The sequence below is a fragment of the Onychomys torridus genome, chromosome 19, assembly GCF_903995425.1.
Source record: "Onychomys torridus chromosome 19, mOncTor1.1, whole genome shotgun sequence".
Lineage (NCBI taxonomy): Eukaryota > Metazoa > Chordata > Mammalia > Rodentia > Cricetidae > Onychomys > Onychomys torridus.
In genome coordinates this window covers 43,359,200-43,380,966 of record NC_050461.1, presented here as the reverse complement: position 1 = coordinate 43,380,966, position 21,767 = coordinate 43,359,200, and the positions used below count along the sequence as shown (strand labels likewise).

The 21,767-nt window shown below is 37.8% G+C and overlaps 1 protein-coding gene across 1 annotated transcript in view; it reads right to left on the bottom strand.

The window, feature by feature from the left end:
• Adgb (androglobin) overlaps window positions 1-21,767 on the bottom strand; it is a 136,334-nt gene that overhangs the window by 95,500 nt on the left and 19,067 nt on the right. Inside the window, exons 2-6 of the mRNA XM_036169025.1 lie at window positions 21,465-21,609; window positions 13,549-13,641; window positions 10,854-10,925; window positions 10,144-10,353; window positions 1,315-1,454 (exon numbers count right to left, since the gene is read on the bottom strand). Of these exons, the coding sequence (XP_036024918.1) occupies window positions 1,315-1,454; window positions 10,144-10,353; window positions 10,854-10,925; window positions 13,549-13,641; window positions 21,465-21,609 (660 nt within the window). The remainder of the gene's footprint in view (window positions 1-1,314; window positions 1,455-10,143; window positions 10,354-10,853; window positions 10,926-13,548; window positions 13,642-21,464; window positions 21,610-21,767) is intronic.

Genomic DNA, 21,767 nt, shown 5'->3' with positions numbered 1-21,767 from the left:
TAGAAATCGTTTAAAATGTACTGTAATTAGTCTTTTATTTCCAAGCCTGCTTTGTTTCTTTATTTTAAAAGAATAACACTATTAGTCATGTTCTTAATGAATTCCACTGGACCATGGCTTTACAACAAATGAAATGCTGTTGCAACTATCTGGGCCATCTATTCAATGCTTTGCCAGCCTTGCAGCTCCAATTCTTAGGAACACTAAGAGCATTATCCTTATTCTTCCCCCAAATAAACAGACATAACTGCCACCAGTGGAAATACTTAGTAATATTTACCTGCCTGAATGAAAAAAATTAATCTGGGCAAAGTTTTAGAAAAACCATTGAAATGTAGGGCTGACAGCAGAGTGAAACAAATTATCAGTGGAAACTGAAGTTTAACAAGAAAAATGGAGAGATTTGACAATAGAGGTGGCTGTTTTGTTATGCAGCCTCAAGAGACAAAAGGAAGCAGAGTCAAAAGGATATCTACAAAAGCAGCCCTGGCATCTGAACGGTATTGCTGATGCTTCTTAGAGAAGGGGAGTGGGGTGAGCTTTGAGCACAGGGCTGCCAGGGTCTGCTAAGGTGGAGCCTGAGTTCTGTGGAGGATGGAGTTGCTATGGCACACTGCAGGAGGTTATCGGGATTAGGCTCCTGGAGTGTGAGTGAGAACACATCCACTCCAGAGTCCGAGACTTGTTTCCACTGTGAGTTATCCTGAAAGGACCAGAATGGAAGAAAGGCTTGCCTGGAAGACATGGCAGACTTCTACATGGAGTGCAAAGTCTTGTTGGTAGATAAATATAAACAGATTTTGCAAACATACTGAAACAAATAAGTAGATTTCATCATGATGCTATCAAGTGGTCAATGGGAGCAAAGGCTTGAAGAACACTTTGGTATCCTAAAGGGATCAGGATTTCTTAAGGTTTATATAATATACTGCATATACAGATTCTAAAGCATTAATTGGATCTTAGTATATATTATTCATCATTTAGGTGATTTAATATATACCCCTAAGAGACAATTTCTCTGATTAACATGAAACATTTCCCATGATGTACTTTCCACTTCTAGTAAAAAAAAAAAAAAAAAAAAAAAAAAAAAAAAAGCATTGCTTATAGAATGATTTTTGAGGTTCTTTCTTTGGATAGTTTTGTCTTTTATCCCATTAAGCCAATACTTCAAACCTGGGCACCACAACTTTTATATTAGAAAGTTTACACTGTTTAGAAGAAAAAAGTCTTTAAGTTGTTAAATGCTCAGCATGGATGCAGGTGTCCTTTTGTTTTTACATGAATACATTATAATTTCTCATTACATACTCAACATTTGCCAGCTTAATGATAGCTTTAGACAGTAGCATTGGCCAGAGTTCAAACGCATAGGTTGTAGATGGAAGCAATAGATTGTTATCCTCATCAAAGGGAAAGAAGTCATCAATAGTTATCTTCCTCCAGCAACCCTAAAGATGAGAAGAAAGGCACGTGACATCATCAGTGGTGTACAGTGCTCTCCCCCTTGAACATTACTACATATTTCTCTTTACTTTCATTAACAAATAAACAAAAACCTGGTGTTAATATCTTATGTTAGAAAGCTGAGATACAGGTTTCAGAACTAATCTGGATGACCATTTTAGCTTCTGAAATGTATTATAGAATATCTATAGTGATATCAATACTGTTCCTTCTTTTGGAGGTCTTGTGTGCTGTGGCTATCTGTATGCTGTGAATGTGGTGCTCTGATTGGTTAATAAATAAAGTGCTGATTGGCCAGTAGCCAGGCAGGAAGTATAGGTGGGACAAAGAGAGAGGAGAATTCTGAGAATAGGAAGGCTGAGTCAGGAGACGCTGCCAGACACTGCCATGAGAAGCAAGATGTGAAGGCAGAACTGGGAAAAGGTACCAAGACATGTGGCTAAACATAAATAAGAATTATGGGTTAATTTAAGTGTAAGAGCTAGTCAATAATTAGCCTGAGCTAATGGCCAAACAGTTTTAATTAATATAAGCCTCTGTGTGTTTACTTGGGTCTGCAGGCCCAGGCGGAACTGGAGATAACTCCAGCTCCACTTATGAACATTTAATGAAATAAAAATGTTTCAAATAGAAGAATGAAAACATGATTCAACCAAAAATAAGGCTGAGCATAATATACTTTGCACAGTTATCATATAAATTCTTTAAATATTACCTTAGTAATTACTACTGATTCAGATATGTGTTTATTAATCTCAGACTTGCAGTCCAATATTCTGAGTACTCCCAGTTAATGATCTATTTTTCAACATGAAATAAATTAATATTTTCTTTAACCAAACCACTCTGTTTAATTAAAAGCTCTTCATTTCATGATTAAAAGCATGAAGCAAATAATCTTATGACTTTTTTTGTTTTAGCTTACATGCCTAGATTCTTATAAAGTCACTCTTGTGTTAACAAATATTTTCAGTAGTAACATCAAGCATTGTGAGCCCCATAATATTCATGATGCATGACTAGGGGTACTGTCATTAAATACTTATGGTCTAGTGGGGAAAGGCTTACATATAAACAATATAAAACATAGTATGTTCAAAACATTCCAGGGCCAGAGGAAAAAATGCAACTCATTTTGCTAGAGGCAAGTCATGAGAAAGTGACATTTGAAATACTTTCCTTGTATGGAATTCATAACCCTGAATCCAATATTACCTTATTTAGCAGGGCAGGATAGAGATAAAGCTATAGGTTAAAGGCAGCCCCATTCTTTCAACTTTTAAGTGACATAACAGTAACAATAAATTCACGAGAAATAAGGTAAATACAAGATGTGTTTCACTCAAGTACCTTTAAAAAGGCAGGCTCACTGTGATGGTTAATTTTAACTGTCAACTTGACACAACCTAGAGTTACCTGCAATGAGGATCTCAGTGGGGGATTGTCTAGATCAGACTAGACCATAAGGAACTTTTACTTAATATCCAGTCTGAAAGTGGGCAGTACCATTCCCTGGTTTGGACCCCAGACTGGGAATAGAGAAAGCTAGCTGATCATGAAGCTGTACACGTTTCTTCCTTTCAGCTCTTGGCTATGGGTGTGGTGTAACTATCAGCTTGAGCTCCTGCCTTGGCTTCCCTGCAATGACAAACTATAATCTGTAATAACTGTAAAGGCAAATAAACCCTTTCCCCCTTATGCGGTTTTCTGCCTGGATAATTTATTATAAAAACAGAAATGAAAATTAGGACACTCAGGGAGGTAGAAAGTGGTCAGCAAGGGGCACAGTGGGAAGCAAGTGAAGTCTTGATTTAGTGAGTACAAAGGCTCTGCTTCAGGTGATGGGAAATTAAGGAAATAAGTAGTAGCAGTTTCACAAACTGCAAAATACCTAATGTAACTTAATTTTACCCTTAACTGGTTAAAATTGTTGTCAAATGACATATTTTGCCACAATAAAAAAATAGCAGTGATAGGTCCCCTCTCACATTTTGACTGTAAACCGTGTTTCGCAGTGGCCAACTGGATTCCCATGAAAGAATAATTTTAAACTATCCCCAATAATTATACTAAAGCAATTCAACAAGTACCCTCTCTTGTCAGATGCTCAAAGACATTTTTCAACTAAGAGTGCTTTGATTATTGAACTATGCACATTATATTCAATGCAATTATATTTCAAAGTCTATTACATAAAAAGTTTATTATGACACATGGGTGAACACTTAGTATTGTGTATATTTCGAAAGTATAATGTGGCTAGACTTCTTACTGTGCTCTTGGGAATATTTTTGATTCATTGGTATTATATTTTGGTTGACCCCCCTTCCTCAAATATTTCATGTAGTAGACAGCTGCTCTGTCTGTGACCTTAGAGCATCACCCCTAGAGATGAAGCAGGTAACCACTCTCTACCTGCCTGTGACCTTGAAGTACATGTGCCTGGGGCATGGCCTCTGAGATGCACATAAGCAGACTCTCTTTGTTCCCTCATGTGTCTTGGATGTTGGGACAGTCTCAGGTGTAGAAGAATAGCATGAGACCTTGCCTCACCTTTTCCAGGACCCTGCAATGATTCTGTTCTGTACAGGGAGTTTTTCTCCCCTAATGAATTCCTTTGGCCTTTCAAAAGACTCTGAATTTCTTGGATTAATTTCATGTATTTGTGTATACATAGGTAATTTACATAGATAATTATTTTGCCTTCAAAAATCATGTTGAAACATGCCAATACATTGGAACTAGGAGGTAAGGAATAAGGATGGGCAGGGAAGGATTCATGAAAATACTTGTACCCTTATAAATGGATAAAGATTTGAGTTCTCTTGTGTCATATGAGGTTATACAATCAGCTGGTTACTTGGATTTCTGGCAATTTCTGTTGGTGGGAAGTTGCACAGTATAATGTATTTTATTATCAAAGTTTAAATGAATATATGTATGTGTATAAAAGATTTAAGAACTCATCATTGAACACTGAATGAGTTTTTGATTTGGTATTTTACTATTTTATGTAAATCATATAATGGATATTTGAAAATGTTTATTAGCATCTATCACTTCTTTAAAAAAAAAAATCTCAAATTTTTTTGTTTTTAAAGATGCTTCTAAAAAAGTATCCTGTGTAATCATTAACCTTCACTGTCAACACATTTAGGCTTAGAATCACCTGGGAGATTGATTAGTTAGGCACACCTATGAAGGTGTTAAAGAGGTTGTTTCCAAAGAAGATTAATGACAATGTAGGTAATACTAAATGTCTGGGTAGCATCTAAGAGGGGGAAGGGAGAAACCAACCAAAGGCAGCATTTCTTCCCCTGCTCTTGGCCCATCATGGTGTGATCTGCTTGGCTCCACCTCACCCTCCCACCAGCGGGCTGAGCACTATGAAACAGTGATCTAAAGTAAAGCTTTCCTCTTGTAATCACTTCCATCAGCTGTTTCTCTTGGTGTGATGCAAAAAAATAAGCAATATGGAATTATAAATTTAAATTACCAGAATAAATAAAACTACAAAAATAAATTATAAAAATATTTTAGTATATTATCACATTCAATTTTAATATTTTCCGCAATTAACTTCTAGGTGAATGACTATCCATTTATGCTGTCTCCCTTCTATAAGCATGATGAAAGCATAACACATTATTTAAATTAATAGTATGAATTACAACTTGAAAAAAAATCAAGAAATGAGTAATCGTTGGAAAGATATTTTAGCAAACACTTGAGTGATCAAAACTGCATAGACTAGGCTCAATCAGACTTTACCCTGCACCTCCACGGCAGTAACAGTGTGATTTTTCTCCCATGCAGAGCCTGAGATGTCAATATAGACCAGTAGATACACTCATAGAATACAGAAAGTGAAATCATTAAATAAGAAACTTAAAGCAACAATCCTAATAATGTCCCACCAAATAATTGTGAAAACTCTTAAATGAAATTCTTAGCAAAGATGTAGAAATTATAAAACATTAATTTAAAATTAAAGACTCCTCCCTCAGTGAGAGCAATAGTCCTTAGGTAGCATAGAGATTGCCAAAGAGAGCATGAGAATTGCAGAAATTAACAGGGAAAAATAGGCCAAGAATGACATAAGACTCAGACTTGAGGGATTACACAAAAAATTCAATATCCATGTTTTGGAGTCAAAAAAAAAAAAAAAAAAAAAAAAGAGAGGAAAAAGAATGAGGACCTAAAATACATTTGAAGAAATTACGGCTGAAACTTCCCAGTTTTTTTTGTTTGTTTGTTTTTGTTTTTCTAAAATATAAACCTGGGAATTAAAGAAGCCTAAAGTAACCCAAATAGGATAAACGCAAGTAAGTCTACAGCGAGTTCTATCAAGATGAAACCTCTGAAAAGTGGAAAGAGAGGATAGAATCTGGGAAGCCTAAAGCAAGAACAGACAGGTTGTCTGAGGGCTGAGTGGAGTGGAAAACACAGTAAGCACCATCTCACACACGCTGGAAGAGAAGAGCCGTCAACTTAAGCCCTGGTACCAAGGTCAACATCTTTAAGGAATAAGAATGAAGTAAAAACATCCTCAGATATAAAGAAGATAAGGCAGTTTTTTACCAAGAGACTAACTCAGAAACACTGAAAGGGGAGGGTTCTCCGGGAAGGAAACTGGAGTGAAAAGAATCAGCACAACAGCATGAAGAAAGCTAAGGGAAAAGAACTAATGCCTAGGCAAGATGAAGGAGTATTTTTCTCCAGGTCTTTTAAAATTATACTTATGATGTGGTCTGGAGAGAGAAAGGTAAATCCTTTTTTACTCAATCATGAAGACAGACTTCTGTTCTTAGCACCTACATCAGACAACTGACAACAGACTGTAATTCCAGTTCCAAAACGTCTTAGTGCCCTCTTCTGGCCTCCATTGGCACCTGCATGCACATGCACATACATACAGAGAGACACAAACATAACCAAAAGCAAAATAAATCTTTAAGAATTGTATGAAGTTCTCAAGATATTCAGAAAATATTTAAGGAAACGATCTCAGGGGAGATGTGTGAAAAATGGTGGCAAGGTATTTAGATGCCAATTCAAGTGATAAAATTTTGTTATTAAGGGCTATTGTAAAGCTTTCTGTGTATATTTATTTTTCCAGAAATTAAAATATACAGAGTATATACAAAAAATAAAGGTAGAAAAACTGAAACAGAATGGTAAAGAACACCCAAGGTCAATACAGAAAGTCAGAATAGGTAAACAAATTTCAAAATAAGAATGGTAACAAAGAATAAAATGGCAAATTCATTTGTAATTCTATCTAGTATAAATGACTTTTAAACCCAAAATGAGTAATTTGAATAAACTTATAAAAATGAATATTTTCATATTCATAATGAAGTAATTTCACATTGAAATACTAGAGAAAAAACACCATCCCATTGGGCAAGATTTACACACAAAGCTTCTCATGTGCAGCCTTATTTGTACAGGTAAAATGCTAGACATAGCCTTAGCATTTATTAATGGAAGTTTAACAAATTTGCATGCATTTGTTTATCTGTACACAAGCTAGTGGACAGAATATACAAAAATATCAGCATAGAAAATGCCCCTGGTTAAATGAGTGTGTAGTTTACAGAACTGTATTAATTGACCATTCTGGTATACAGTATGTTTTGTTTGTTTGTTTGTTTGTTTTTTGAGCAGAGGATCGAACCCAGGGCCTTGCGCTTGCTAGGCAAGTGCTCTACCACTGAGCTAAATCCCCAACCTACAGTATGTTTATGTATGCTTATAAGAACACAGAATGGGGTGGAAAGATGGCTCAAAGGGCCTGAATTCACTTCCCAGGAACCACATGGCAGCTCACAACCATCTACAATGAGATCTGGTGCCCTCTCCTGGTGTGTAGGCCTATATGTAGGCAGAACACTATATACATAATAAATAAATCTTTAAAAAAAAAAAAAAAGAACAGGGGTTGGGGATTTAGCTTAGTGGTAGAGTGCTTGCCTAGCAAGTACAAGGGCCCTGGGTTCAATCCTCAGCTCAAAAAAAAAAAAAAAAAAAAAAAAAAAAAAACCCACACACAGAGGAAAGTATAGTAGAAATACCTGAATCATTGATTGTGATTGTCTAAATATGTTAATACTACAAAGAACTCTGATTTTCTATATTGAATATTGTGGTGATATTTTGTTTGGACTCTAACAAAATTTTCCTTAAGATCAGAGGACAGAGCCAGCCACTAGATTAGACATAGAAGCCAGGCAGTGGTGACATACATCTGTAATCCCAACACTTGGGATCTCGTGCCTTTGCTCCCAGTATTTGGGAAGCACACACGCCATAATACCAGGACTAGGAAGTTTGAGACAGGAAGTTATAAGGCTGCATGGAGAAAGGCATATAAGGCAGGAGGAGACAAGAACTCAGTCCCTTTAGGCTGAGGACTCAGGGGCATTCAGTTTCAGGATTCATGGAGACAGGATCTTCCCCTTTCGCTTGAGGAAGTGGCAAGGTGAGGTTGGCTGTGGCTTGTTTACTCTGATCTTTCAGCATTTACCCCAATATCTGGCTCCAGGTTTTTATTATAAGACCAATTAGGATTCGTGCAATGGAATATGTTAGTAGTATTTGAATTTGCCTACTAAAAGCATATATAATAAAATTATTTAAGTGTAGAATTTCTTTGGGGGGCAATATAGTAACTGAGTAATAGAAAAAGCATTTGCCATTGTTTAATATCTTGAGTGCACTGTTCGTTAAGTTTAATTAATAAAATGTCATTGAGAATTTATTTTAAAAGCAGGATTGTAGGTGTTGCTTGGTGGCTGACAGAGCTATTTTAGCAGATGGGAGATGAGGACAGGACAGTCCAAGGCCATCCTACATTGTGAGTTCAAGGCCAGCCAGTGCAAATGAGACTCAGTCTCAAAAACAATGCAGCAGAAAACAAAACAATATTGCAGCCTCAGCTCCCAGGTGGATTCAGCTGGTCAAGGAGAGGAGTGGAGCATGGGAAGCAGGGATTTGAAGTCCCCACACGTTTATACTAGAGTTTCACTGTACCTCCCAGTCCAAGAAACTCTAAATTAGATAATGTGAATGAAAATATAAAGCTCAGTGAGGAATAAAATCAAAAACATTTTTCACATGTATACATTGGTAACAACTGGGGGAGGGGATTATTGGTCTCCATGTATGTGTTATCTGTTTATCAGAGGCAGATGAGAGCAGAGACAGAGGGAGGCTGCCCACAATGGGCTGTATTTCAAGTAGGGAACAATAGCTAAATTGCTTCTCTCTCTCATCTTGGGAGTCAAAGCAATATGGAAATGAGAAAGAACTTGGAAAGATGCCGTGTGTCCCTGCATCCTGTCATTATGGCCAGATGGAAGAGGAAACCAATTTCTCTCCTTTATGCACTGTTCTCAGTGTGACCCAGTACGTTAAAGAACCGTGTACAACTAGCTAAGAATCTAGGCTGAACATGATGTGAACACTTTGCTGAGAAATAATATCCTGGTATGAAAATCACAATTGATTCCTTACTTGATGTTCCAGTACTGGGGATTGGACTCAGAACGTTACAGTTAGGCATGCACTCCACCATTTAGCTGTAGGCTTCATTGGATTTGATTGATAGATTGATTGCCTGATTGATGGTTTTAACTTTTTATTATGGGAAATTTGCCCATGCTAGCCTTGCACCTAATCTGTAGCCCAGACAGGCCTTCAACTTCAGGACCCCCAGCTTTAGCCTCTTAAGTTTGGGGAACAACAGGCCTGCATCACTAAAGAGGGTTGTTTTTTTTTTTTTTTTTTAAAAAATCAGAATTTTCAATATTAAAGGCTCTGAGCAAACAGGTTGCCTCCTAGAAGTCATGATGGAAAAGGCTCTGAGGGTCCTGAGAAAAGAAGGAAAAGAATCTCAGTAAAAAGGCAGAGAAAGGAAATCGCTCTCGGAGTGAAAAGAAAACATTATGGCCGAGAAGAGGGAGCAAGGGAAGGAAGAGCAATGGGGAGAAAAACCATGTCCGCCACACATCACATTGAATCAGCAGAAGGGAGCCAAGTGTGTTTTTAGGATCACGTTTACCAGTCTTTGCAAAGGATAGACAAGTATGAGAACAGCATGAGAACTGGAAGAGAATTTTCAAGATCAAAACATAAATGGTTTATGTCTGGAAATGGACAAGAACGTGGGGTGCGGGGAGGGGGAATACAGCTATCTTATCAGAAAGAATCTACTCAAATTCTTTACTAATGGTCATGCACGGCACACACTGGGGTGGATGGACCCTCCCAGCTTGGGTTTGCTTAGAAAGAGGCAAAAGTTCTTCCCTCACTGAGAGACAACAGACTTCTATCAACTGGAAGAGGTAGTCATTAATCTATAGCACACTGGCAGAAATAACCCACATGGGAATCCCTGAGTTCCAGTGCTTGCCCACTGAGCAGCACCCATGCAAGCTGCTCTTTGGCCAAGAGTAAAGAAGACTCACTGGAAATCACTGAACTCCACATTCAATCTGGCTGCCCAGCCACACTCCGACCAGTATCCCATGGAAGGCAAACCTTCTTAGAGAAAATCTGAGATTGCCTACTTGAACTAAATACTGTGTTTTGTTTTGTTTTTAATTCTCATTTCTTATTTTAATAGGAAGGACAGATGAATTCAAAGGCACAGGAGCTTGAATGACTTACCATCCAGTAGAGCTTCACAACATACTTCCCATATACGTTAAACAAAGGCATGTGGCCCTTCACAGCCTTGCAGAGAGAATATATGTGTTCCCAGGGCTTCCAGAGAAGACTAGGAAGCTCTCCCGAATTTCCTTTATAGTAATTGTTCAGAATCCCTCCATTGAATATCTTCCACACTGCATAGATTTCACTGATAATCCATCTCATAAGCTGAACACAAAACAAAAGCCACTAGTATTGATAAGTTATTTGAAATATGATAAAAGTGTTTCTAAGAGTAACAATAAATTTTACATATAGTATATTTATCATTTTGATTTCTGAGCTACAGAAAAAAATCATAGGTCTTTATTTTGTTTCCATGAGATAGAGTAACAATAGAAATTAAAAGGTCTAAAAAGGTTAACTTGACACTGACCTTGAGTTAGCAGAGTGTATATATGTGTATATATATATACACTGTGTGTATATATATATTTATACACTGAATCACCAAAATTATATTTTATAAATACATAAATAGATACAATTTTTAATTGACAGCTGTACAACAAAGAAGTTGGAAAAATAAAAAATAAAAATGCCACTCAATTGTACCATGACTTAAAAGTGAACAAGAGTGAGTTGCTGATGCTGTCCAGGAGCTGTTTCTATAGACAGGCCTAGAAGACAGTCCTCAAGGGGGCAGTGGGCCCTATGGCCTAACTTACCTCACTGCAGAGTAAATGTTCATTTGGTGAAAACAAGTCAAATGTGATTTCATTTTTCACAACTACAGGAGGCTGAAATTAAAAATGTAGACATAGAGATTTGTTTGTTTTGTTTTGTTTTTTTTTAAAAAAAAAAATGTAAAAGAAACCTAACTTATTAGAAGACAGTTTTATAGGAGAAGTAGTTCTCTCCAAGGAAGAGCACATTAACTGGTTATCTAATACCAAAAGTCCTGAGTGATATAATCTACTCCAGATTGTTTCAGATCAGCACACTTCACTAAGCCAATAACAAATATATTAAGTCCTCTAGCAGACTGATGCAGAGCAGCCTAGTGCCTGGGAAAACTCTTGGCAGCCAGGAAAAGCAGGATAAGGTCTTTAAAGTCAAGGCTAAGATTATGTCGCACCAGGTGCAGGGTTTTTACAAGTAAGCTTTGATCTTCTAAAAACACCACACAAGGCCATTCCTCCAGAGGAATCGGAACTACTTGTACCCATCAGGACCCCTTCTCAGCAGGAAAGAGGGCCCCTTTTTGATCTTGTGAAAAAAATCCTGCTACCAAGAGTAGGTAGGGGACAGCCATTCCTTTACAGGCAAATGTGGCTCCCAGGGGGAGGAGGTGGGGTCAGGGCAATCTGCCCTTTCTTCAACCGATTTCACTGAAAAGCATACTTAGGAGCAGTATGATACAGACTCAGCAGGTTACATTTAGGAATATATATGCACATACACATACATACATGTATGTAACAGCAACTAATAAAACGTGGGGTGTGAGGACATGTTTGGGATAAGAAAAGGAAGGGTGAAATATTGCAAATTACAAAAGAAAAGAAAAGCTGAGATTAGCTTTATGAAACAGTTGGAGGGAAGGAAGGTGCTGTAGACCAGCTCTCCAATAAGAAGGTCATTATTGTATGGGATTTTTTTCTTTTTGCTTCAACCTTAGAGTGTACTTAATGGTTTTTATTGTGAGCCTATATATCAAATCTTGAAACCTCTATTTTAGGGATTTCCTCGGATAGACCTTCACTTCTGGAAACTCTGAGCCCCTAGGATGATCCATCGTGAGAAACCTCTGTAGAGGACCAGAGGCGGTGTGCAGGCTGATGGCCTGTTATGGTGCATAAATATGGAGAGGTTTCAAGGAAGTCTGGATTTATTTTTAGTACAAATGTAACTCTTAGACTCACTGTCTACTAAAAAGTAGAGGAAATTGTTCTTAAAACATCTATTTATTCAATTTATAAGACCATTTTTTTTCCACAGAACATCAATGATGAATTTACATTAAGCAGAACAAGATTTATTAAAGACCTATCAAAGTCAATTGCATTATGTGAGCAGCAGAGAAATTATATTCATGTCAATGTTGCTTGATATTAAAATTGATTTAGAAGCATGTTTTGTGCATAGTGGACTTATTTGGAACGTCTTAGAAGCATTCAAAAGACACTGTTGTTTTAGTAAATTGCTTTGGATGTAGATATAGCTACCTTTCAATTAGCAAGAGGACTGAACTCCATTTCCTACATTGGTACCAACAATGATGAAGGCTAACACTTTAAAAGATAGAAACTAGTTTGTGTGGAAACAGAGACTCAATAGACTACAAATGCACACAAGAATTGGCTCCATTACAAACTATTTGACTGGTACTAATTAATTTACCCTACTGGTGTTCAATGCATTCAATGAGAACAACAAGAAATTCAGCAAGGGGAAAAGCATTAGTGATAATTAAAACCCTGCAGACAAGAAATACACTCAAATTAATGTGGCTACTAAGGTGTTAGACTACGTTTGAAAGTATGTGAGAGCTGTTTGATATCAAGGTGTCTCCACAAAGGTATGATTCAACTCACTGAGCATGGAGTCCAGAAATGGAGATAGGCTTTGGGAAATGCTTGGAGGATCCCTCGAAGATGGGAACCCATGTGCAAATCTCTCAGACTGGAAAATTTATTCTAATAAACAATGGAGGGAAGAGACCTTCACACCCTAGGATTTCACACTGAGATGCAGAGTGGAGCAAATCCACTAGCCACAAATAACAAATAACTTTGTGCAACAGTTTTGGCTATAATTTGACATTTTGGATAGAAGTAGAAAAAGTCAAGCCTCTAGACCAAACCACAGTAATATGAAAACTATACAAAAATTGTTGTGTGTGTGTGTGTGTGTGTGTGCGCGCGCGCACGCACATGTGCATGTGTGCATATTCATTTATGTGTGATGTGATGCCTGGGTGGGATGTAGGGAGAGCAGAGAGCAACCTTGGATGTCTTCCTCAGTCATTGCCACTCTGGTTTTTGAGGCAGGGTTTTACTTTTGTCTGGAATGCATTAATTCAGCTAGGCTGGTTGGCTAGTGAGCCCCAGAGGTTAGCCTGTGCATCCATCCCCAGTGCTGTGGTCACAAGCCACATGCTGCCAAATGAATCCACGCTCTCATGCTTGCACAGAAAGTACCTGACCAACGGAGCCATCTCCATAGTCCCACCAACAAATGAATTATTAAAATATACTGGCAAATATTAATTTCTGAGTTAGAGGCTAAAAAGCAATAACTTTTGTGGTAAATCACAGGAAAAGCACTGCAAATTACTTGAAGAATGAAAGCTTTGGTCACTAAGATATTTCATCCTTGTAGGTAATAAGTGTTTAATTCAATAGTGAAAACAATTCTTACTCTGCTAAATATAAAATCTTGCGGACGTTTCCAGGTAAAGACTTTCAATGATGGTGGTAATTCAATCTTTCCTTCAGGGTCTTCAAAAAAGTGCTAGATGAAATAAAAAAATTAAAAATTAAATTGAAGTTTTTATGTGGCTTTATTATAATAAAAATTCAATCTTAATAAAAGCCAGCTAGTGCAAATGTCAGATCAATATAGAAACATTTGTAGAGCAATGTGTGTATGTTTGTCTTCAGAAAGGCCTTGTGCCATATTTGAAGAATGAAATTCAAAATGGCCAGGGAAGGAACTAGGCTAACTGCACATGTTTATCCCCCAGTCCTCCAAATCCAAACCACAAGTCTCATCCCCACCTCTGCAGCAGACCAGCTATTGTGGCCTCTGCTCTCTGCTTCTATTCCCAGGGCACTAAGCAGATCCTGGTGGAATATCCTGCTTTGCTCCCTCCTGTGGATCCTTCAGTGCCTTCTCCTAGACCATCCCCACTCCAAAGTGTCACTCAAAGTGTCACTTAGAAACACAGTTTACTCCCAGTGGTCAGCCAATCAGAGTCCCAGAAGAATTTCCTACCAGCCAATACCCACCTGTGACATTCTTCTAAGAACCAGGGGCAACAGAAACCAAGGAACAAAACATTTACTCAGTGTAGAGAAAACCAGATATCTGGTCCTAGAATTACAGTCTTCCAAGACCTACATGCTTACACACCATCATAAAAACACAATTAAAACAGCCAGAACAATATGTCTCCACTAGAGCCCAGTTACCCTATGGCAGGCCTTGAGTATTCCAACATGGCTGAGGCACAAGACAAAGAAAGACCTTAACATAGACTTTATGCATATGACAGAGGTCCTTAAAGAGAAAATGAATAGACCCCTTAAAGAAATCTATGAACATACAGTCAAATGGTAGACACAAATGAATAAAACAGGTCAAGACCTAACAGTAGAGATGGAAAAGAGAATTTCAGGCACCAAAGACACTATAGAAGAAATGGATTCTATGGTCAAAGGAAATGCTAAATCAAAAAAAAAAAAAAAAAGAAAGAAAGGAAGGAAGAAAGAAAAAAAGAAAGAAAGAAAGAAAGAAAGAAAGAAAGAAAGAAAGAAAGAAAGAAAAAAGAAAACCCTGCAGCACAACATCCAGGAAATCTGGGACACTACAAAAAGACCAAATAATATGAATACAGGAAGGAGGGGAAACCCAAATCAAGGGTACAGAAAATATTTTCAACAAACTTTAAACCTAAAACAGAGATGCCTAAAAGATACAAGAAGCCTACAGAATACCAAATAGACTGGACCAGAAAAGAAAGTTCCCTTGGCATACAATAGTCAAAATACTACATGTACAGAACATAAAAGCTTCAAGGGGAAAAGACCAAGTAATATATAAAAGGAGACCTATTAGAATTACAACTGACTTCTCAACAGAGACTCTAAAAGCCAGAAGGGCCTGGACAGATGTTATTCTAAGAGATCACAGATGCCAGCCCAGACTACTATACTCAACAAAACTTAGAGTCCCAATATAGAGAAAAACAAAACATTCCATGATAAAACCTAGTTTAAGTAATATGTATCTACAAATCCAGTCCTACAGAAGGTGCTAGAAGAAAAACTCCAACCTAAAGAGGTTAGCCACTTCTAAGAAATCAAAGGGAAGAATAACCCAAGACTATCAAATCAAAACACACACACACACACACACACACACACACACACACACACACAGGCATACACACACAAACACCACAATAACAAAACAACAAGAATTAAAAAACTCTACTTGTTGATATCTCTCAACATCAATGATCTCAATTCTCCAATAAAAAGACACAGACTAGCTAGGGGGTGGTGGCATACGCCTTTAATCCCAGCACTTGGAGGGCAGAGCCAGGCAGATCTCTGTGAGTTCGAGGCCAGCCTGGGCTACTGAGTGAGTTCCAGGAAAGGCACAAAGCTACTCAGAGAAACCCTGTCTCAAACCCCTCCCCCCAAAAGAAGACAGACTAACAATGCATGTATAAACAGGATCCATCCTTCTGCTGCATCCAAGAAACACTCTGTAACATCAAGGATAGACATTACCTAACGGTAAAAGGATGGAAAAAAATATTTCAAGCAAATGGACCTAAGAAGGAAGATAGTGTAGGCATTTTAATATCTGACAAATTAGACTTCAAACCAAAGCTAATCAGAAGAAATAGTGAATGATGTATTCATCAAAGAAAATTAAACCAAAAGGACATCACAATTATTAACATTTGTGCACCAAACAAAAGGGCACTAAGTTCATAAAAGAAACACTACTACAGCTTAAATCACATATCAACTGAAAGTTGGAGACTTCAATACACAAGTCTCACCAATAGACAGGTCTTTCAGACAAAAACTAAACAGAGAAACCCTGAAGCTAAGTGACAATATAAAATGAATAGATCTATCCAATATTTATAGAACATTTTACCCAAACACAAAAGAATATACCTTCTCATCACCTCATGGAACTTTCTCCAAAATGGCTACACATTTGGACACAAAGATAGCCTCAACAGATACAAGAAAATTGAAATAACACCTGCACCCTGTCTGACCACCACAGATTAAAGTTGCACATGAGAAACAATAGAAACAAACAAACAAACAAAAAGGTACAAGCTCACAGAAGCTCAACAACTCACTACTGAATGATAACTGGATCAAGACAGAAATTAAAGACTTTCTAGAAGTGAATGAAAATCAATATACAACAAACCCAAACTTAACGGACATAATGAAGGTGGTTTAAAGAGTCAAGTGCATAGAACTAAATGCACACCTAAAAAAATTAAAGAGATCTCTATACTAGTAACTTAACAGCAACCTGAAGGTTCTAGAACAAAAAGAAGAAAGCACACCCAAAAGGAGTTGACAGGAAGAAATAATCAAACTCAGGGGTGAAGTCAATAAAATAAAAGCAACAACAAAACCAATACAAAGAATCAATGAAACAAGGAGTTCATTCTTTGAGAAAAACCACTAAGATTGACAAACCCTTATCCAAATTAACTAAAAGGCAGAGAGAGAATATTCAAATTAACAAAATTAGGAATGAATAGGGGACATAATAATAGACACTGAGAAAATCCAGAGTCATCAGGACTTACTTTTAAAACTTATACTCCACCAAACTGGAAAATCTAACAGAAGTGTATAAATTTTCTCAGTACATGCCACTTACTGAAGTTAACCCAAGATTGGATGAGCAACTTAGACAGACCTATAACTACTAGCAAAACAGAAGAAAACATTAAATGTCTCCCAACCAAAAAAAAAGCCCATGGCCAGATTGTTTTAGTGCATAATTCTACCAGACTTTCAATGAAGAATTAATGCCCATACTCCTCAAATTATTCCACAAAATAGAAGCAGAGGGAACATTACCGAATTCATTTGATGAGGGCACAGTCACCCCGACACCAAAACCACATAAATATCCAACAAAGAAAGAGAATTATAGACCAATTTCTCTTATGAACATAGATGCAAAAATTATCAATAAAGTACTTTCAAAATGAATAAAAGAACACTTTTAAAAGATCATTCATGGTTGGGGATTTAGCTCAGTAGCTAGGCCCTGGGTTTGGTCCTCAGCTCCAGACAGGAAAAAAAAAGATCATTCAATATGATCTAGATGATCTAATAGGCTTCATTCCAGACAAGAGAGATGGTTCAACATACACAGGTGAATAAATGTGATCCACCATGTAAAAAAACTAAAAGATAAATGTCATATGATCATATCATTAGATGCAGAAAAGACCTAAGACAAAATTCAACATCCCTTCATGATAAAAATCCTGGAGAGTTTAGGGACACAAGATACATACCTCAACATCATAAAGGCAGAATACAGCAAGTACATAGCCATTATCAACTTAAATGGAGAGAAACTCAAAGAAATTCCACTAGAACCAAGACCAAGACACTCACCATACCTATTCAATATAGTACCTGAAGTCTTAGCTAGAGCAATAAGACAACTGAAGGAGATCAAGAGGATATGATAGTATACAGAGTGTTCCTAAAAATTCCACTGGGAAACTCCTACAGCTGATAAACATTTTCAGCAAACTAGCTAGATACAAAATTAACTCACAAATATCAGTAGTCCTCCTTATACAAATGACAAACAGACTGAGAAAGAAACCAGGGCAACAACAACCTTTCACAACGGCCTCAAGTAATATAAAATATCTTGGGGTAACTCTAACCAAGCAAGTGAAAGAGAAAAACTTCAAGATCATGAAGAAAGAAACTGAAGACGGATATCAGAAGATGTAAAGATCTCCAAGCTCATGTATCTGTAGGATTAATATAATAAGAATGGTTACCCTACCAGAAGCAATCTACAGATTTAAAGCAATCCTCATCAAAATTACAACATAATTCTTCCTAGATCTTGAAAGGACAGTTTTCAGACTAATATGGAAACACACATACACACAATAAACAAAGCATAACCAAAACAGGGTAGCTGAAACAATCCTGAATAATAAAAGAACTATTAGATGTATCAGCATCTTTGATTTCAAGTTGTACTACAGAGCTTTATTAATGAAAACAGCATGATAATGACACAAAAACCCACATGTTGATCAATGGAACAGAAATGAATACCCAGACATAAATCCACACACCTATAGACAATCAGTTTTTGATAAAGTGGCCAGAAACACACACTGGAGAAAAGCATCTTCAACAAATGGTGCTGGTCAAACTGGATGGTTGATAGAAGAAAAAACTTACACTCATTGTCACAGGAAAAAGACTTTCTGAATAGAATACTGTTAGCACAGGCACTGATCGACAATTAATAAATGAGACCTCATGAAGCTGAGAAGTTTCTGCATGGCAAAGGACACCATCATTCAGACAAAGTGGAAGCCTACATAATTGGAAAAGGGTTTTACCATCTATGCAACTGATAGTAGGCTAATATCTAAAATATATAAAGAACTCAAAAATCTAGATAACAAATAACTCCACTAAAAGTGGAGTACAAATCTAAACAGAATTCTCAAAAGAGAAACTGAAATGTCTGAGAAACTCATAAATAAATGTTCAACATTCTTAGCCATCAGAGAAATACAAATCTAAGCTACTGTGAGATCCTATCTTACACCCTCAAGAACAGCCAAACATCCTAGCATCTTTGGTACAGGAAAGTACTCTCCACCCATACCAACTTGGCCACAAACCCTTTGATCGTCCATGGTGTCCTGCCTGCAAGATATGCTAGGGCAATAGTAGTACAAAGTTTGTGGGAGCAATCAACAAATATCTGATATGCATTAAGGACCACTCCACAAGATGGAACCCATACACTACACTGCTTAGGTGATCAAGAACGTGAGACCTGAAAGCCCAGGAACCAAGTATAAAAGTAAATACTACTATTTTTTTTTAAAAAAGCAATGAAATGACTCCTAATAATATTATTCTATCCTTATAGATCAGTGCCTATCTCAACCATCATCAGAGAAACTTCTTCCTGCAGCAGATGGGCACAAATACCGAGATCCACAGCCAGACATGATGCAGAGAGTGAGAGACCTGGAACACTCAACTCTGAGTAGGAGGTCTCCATCAATTTCCTCCTCTCAGAGCTCAGGGAACCCTGAGGAAGAAGAGGCAGTATGAGTGTAAGAACCAGATGGGATGGAGGACATGAAGAAAACAAGGCTTTCTAAATCAACACCACCAAGGACCATATGAACTCACAGAGACAGCACGCACACAGGCCTTGTGAGTGTGTGCACCAAATGGTGCCTAAGAGCTAAAAGAAGTGGACAAATGCCCCATTCCTAACCCAGAAACCTTCTCCAATTGATATCCACGTGCGAACGAAAATCTAGATTCTTCCTAGGGAGTCTTACTGGGAAAACAAACTATTCTTAAGAATGGGCTGCCATGGGGAGACCTTGATTTGGGGGATGTGGGGATGCAACGTGGCTTGGGAAAGAGGGCTGGGGGTGGAAGGAGGGAGGAGGGGGGATCTGTGGATAGTATGTGGAGTGAATAGAAAATTTCTTAATAAAGAAAAATGAAAAAAAAAAAAGAATTTGCTGCATGCAGTAGCTAACAGAAAACAAATTCAAAGACATCTTAGGAGGAGTATCCTTGACTTACAATGCTCTGCAAAGGCATTTCCTCTTGTTACATTTTGGTTTATTTGTTTGTTTGGAACTCTTTCTGTAGACCAGGCTGGCCTCAAACTCACAGAGATCCACCTGCCTTCCTAGTGCTGGGATTAAAGGGTTGTGCTACCATTGCCCAGCTTTATCTTATTCCTGGGAGTGGAATGAGTGGCTATTGATTTCTTGTGCCTTTTATTGGGCTCTTTTCTATCTGTTTGTTTTGTCCAAATCTGATGTATTAGTTTTTGTTGTATTTTATTACATTATATTTTAATATTATTTCATAGTAGCATGCTTGTTTTCTAATGAGAGCCAGAACCTGAGTGGATCCAAACAGGAAATGGGGAGGAAATGGAATGAGTGGGATGAAAGGAAACCATAATCAGGACACATGGTCTGAAAAAAAATTCTATTTTTTAATAAAAGAAAAAAGTCTAAAAGAACTTTAAAAAGAATGGCATATGTCCTTGACAGAACCTTGATTGTTGAGTAAAATTTGATTGTGGACTATTGGTGAGATTCACTTAAAAATATCCATATCACATTTTTTTTTAATACATCCAAGATGACCAGAATGGTTATATTGGCCTATTGTGTTTTTTTTTTTGTTGTTGTTTTTTGTTTTTGTTTTTTTTTGCATAGAGCATTCTGAAATGGTAAATATTAAAATTTAAAATCTCTCAGCACGATGCAGATTCTCAGTGACTGATTCACAAATGGTATTTAGTAAAGGTAATTAATTACTGACTTGGTTAGCACTTTAATGTCTAGATTAGCAATGTGTTAGGCAATGCATTCTTGGCACCATACCTAAAATGACTGTACCTTTTGATTCAAAGGGCTTGTGAACCATGTGAGTTCAAATAAAAACAAAATATTAAGATGATTAGCAGCAATTTAAAGCATGTGGGGATCTGGTGCTTGCTTGTGTGTAGATGTTAGTGTGTGCATCTTTCATATTTTACAGCAGTAGGCTAAATTGGGCAAAGTCACAGTTAAGCAATGGCGCTGTGAAGCAACCTTATGAGTCAATCCTGAGTGTGGAGAAACTTCAGGGAGGGAAGGGTAAATGCTTGAAAACTCTGATAGCGGACACTAAAGAAAAAGCCTTTGTCCTGTGATGATGAAAAAAAAATGCAGATTAGATTTTAGGATGTATCTGTGCTATTCAGACAAAAACAAGTCTGTGTGGAAGACGGGAGGAAAACAGAGAGACTGGAACGGGAGCCAAGTGTCTATTTCATTTTGTAGCATCTCATGTCAGTCAAAGGCTGAACATCAGATGCCAAAGCAGATACCATGGGACTTTTGCTAAGGAGTCAAACCCTGGGTTCCTTACTGTCCAAAATCAGTTGCCAAACCAGCTCACTTATCTCGCATTTTTCCTTGTATTTCACGAGGACTCCATTGTATCCGCCCCTCCTACACACACACACACACACCCCCAACCCCTGCAGCCATAGTCCCAGGATAAAGGCTTGGGAAAACAAGGTGGGAAAAGGGATGGGGGTTGGGGAGAGCTTTCCTTTTGGAACAGAGATAGAGAGGAGGAGGAAGAGTGCAAACTCTTGCTGACAGGTGTACCCCACTATGAATAAGCTGGGGGTGCAGCTCAGGGAAGAACTTGTCTAGCATGCACAAGACCCTAGCCTCCCTCTCCAGGACTGCAAAACATAACATGAAAAGCCGCAACTGCCCACCTGCAGCCCCAGCCCCACCTACTTACAAAGACGGGGCTCTTGGCGGTCTTGTCCTTCTCCTTCCCTCCTTTGCCTGCATCCCACTTCTCGGCATTTATGTCCGCCTCACTCCACTCTGGCCAGATCGGGAACTTTCCCTTCTTCTGTTCAACAGAACCCGGAGGCACATTGCTGCCAAAAGGGTAAAGACTTGAGAAAGGGAGAGTGGAAGAGTCTCAGTTAAAATCTCTGAAATAAATAGGGAATGAATTGAGTAGCATAAACTGAAGGATCTCATAAGTAGAGCATATTGGGTATGCTTGTCAGACACTATCGACAGGTGGCAATTC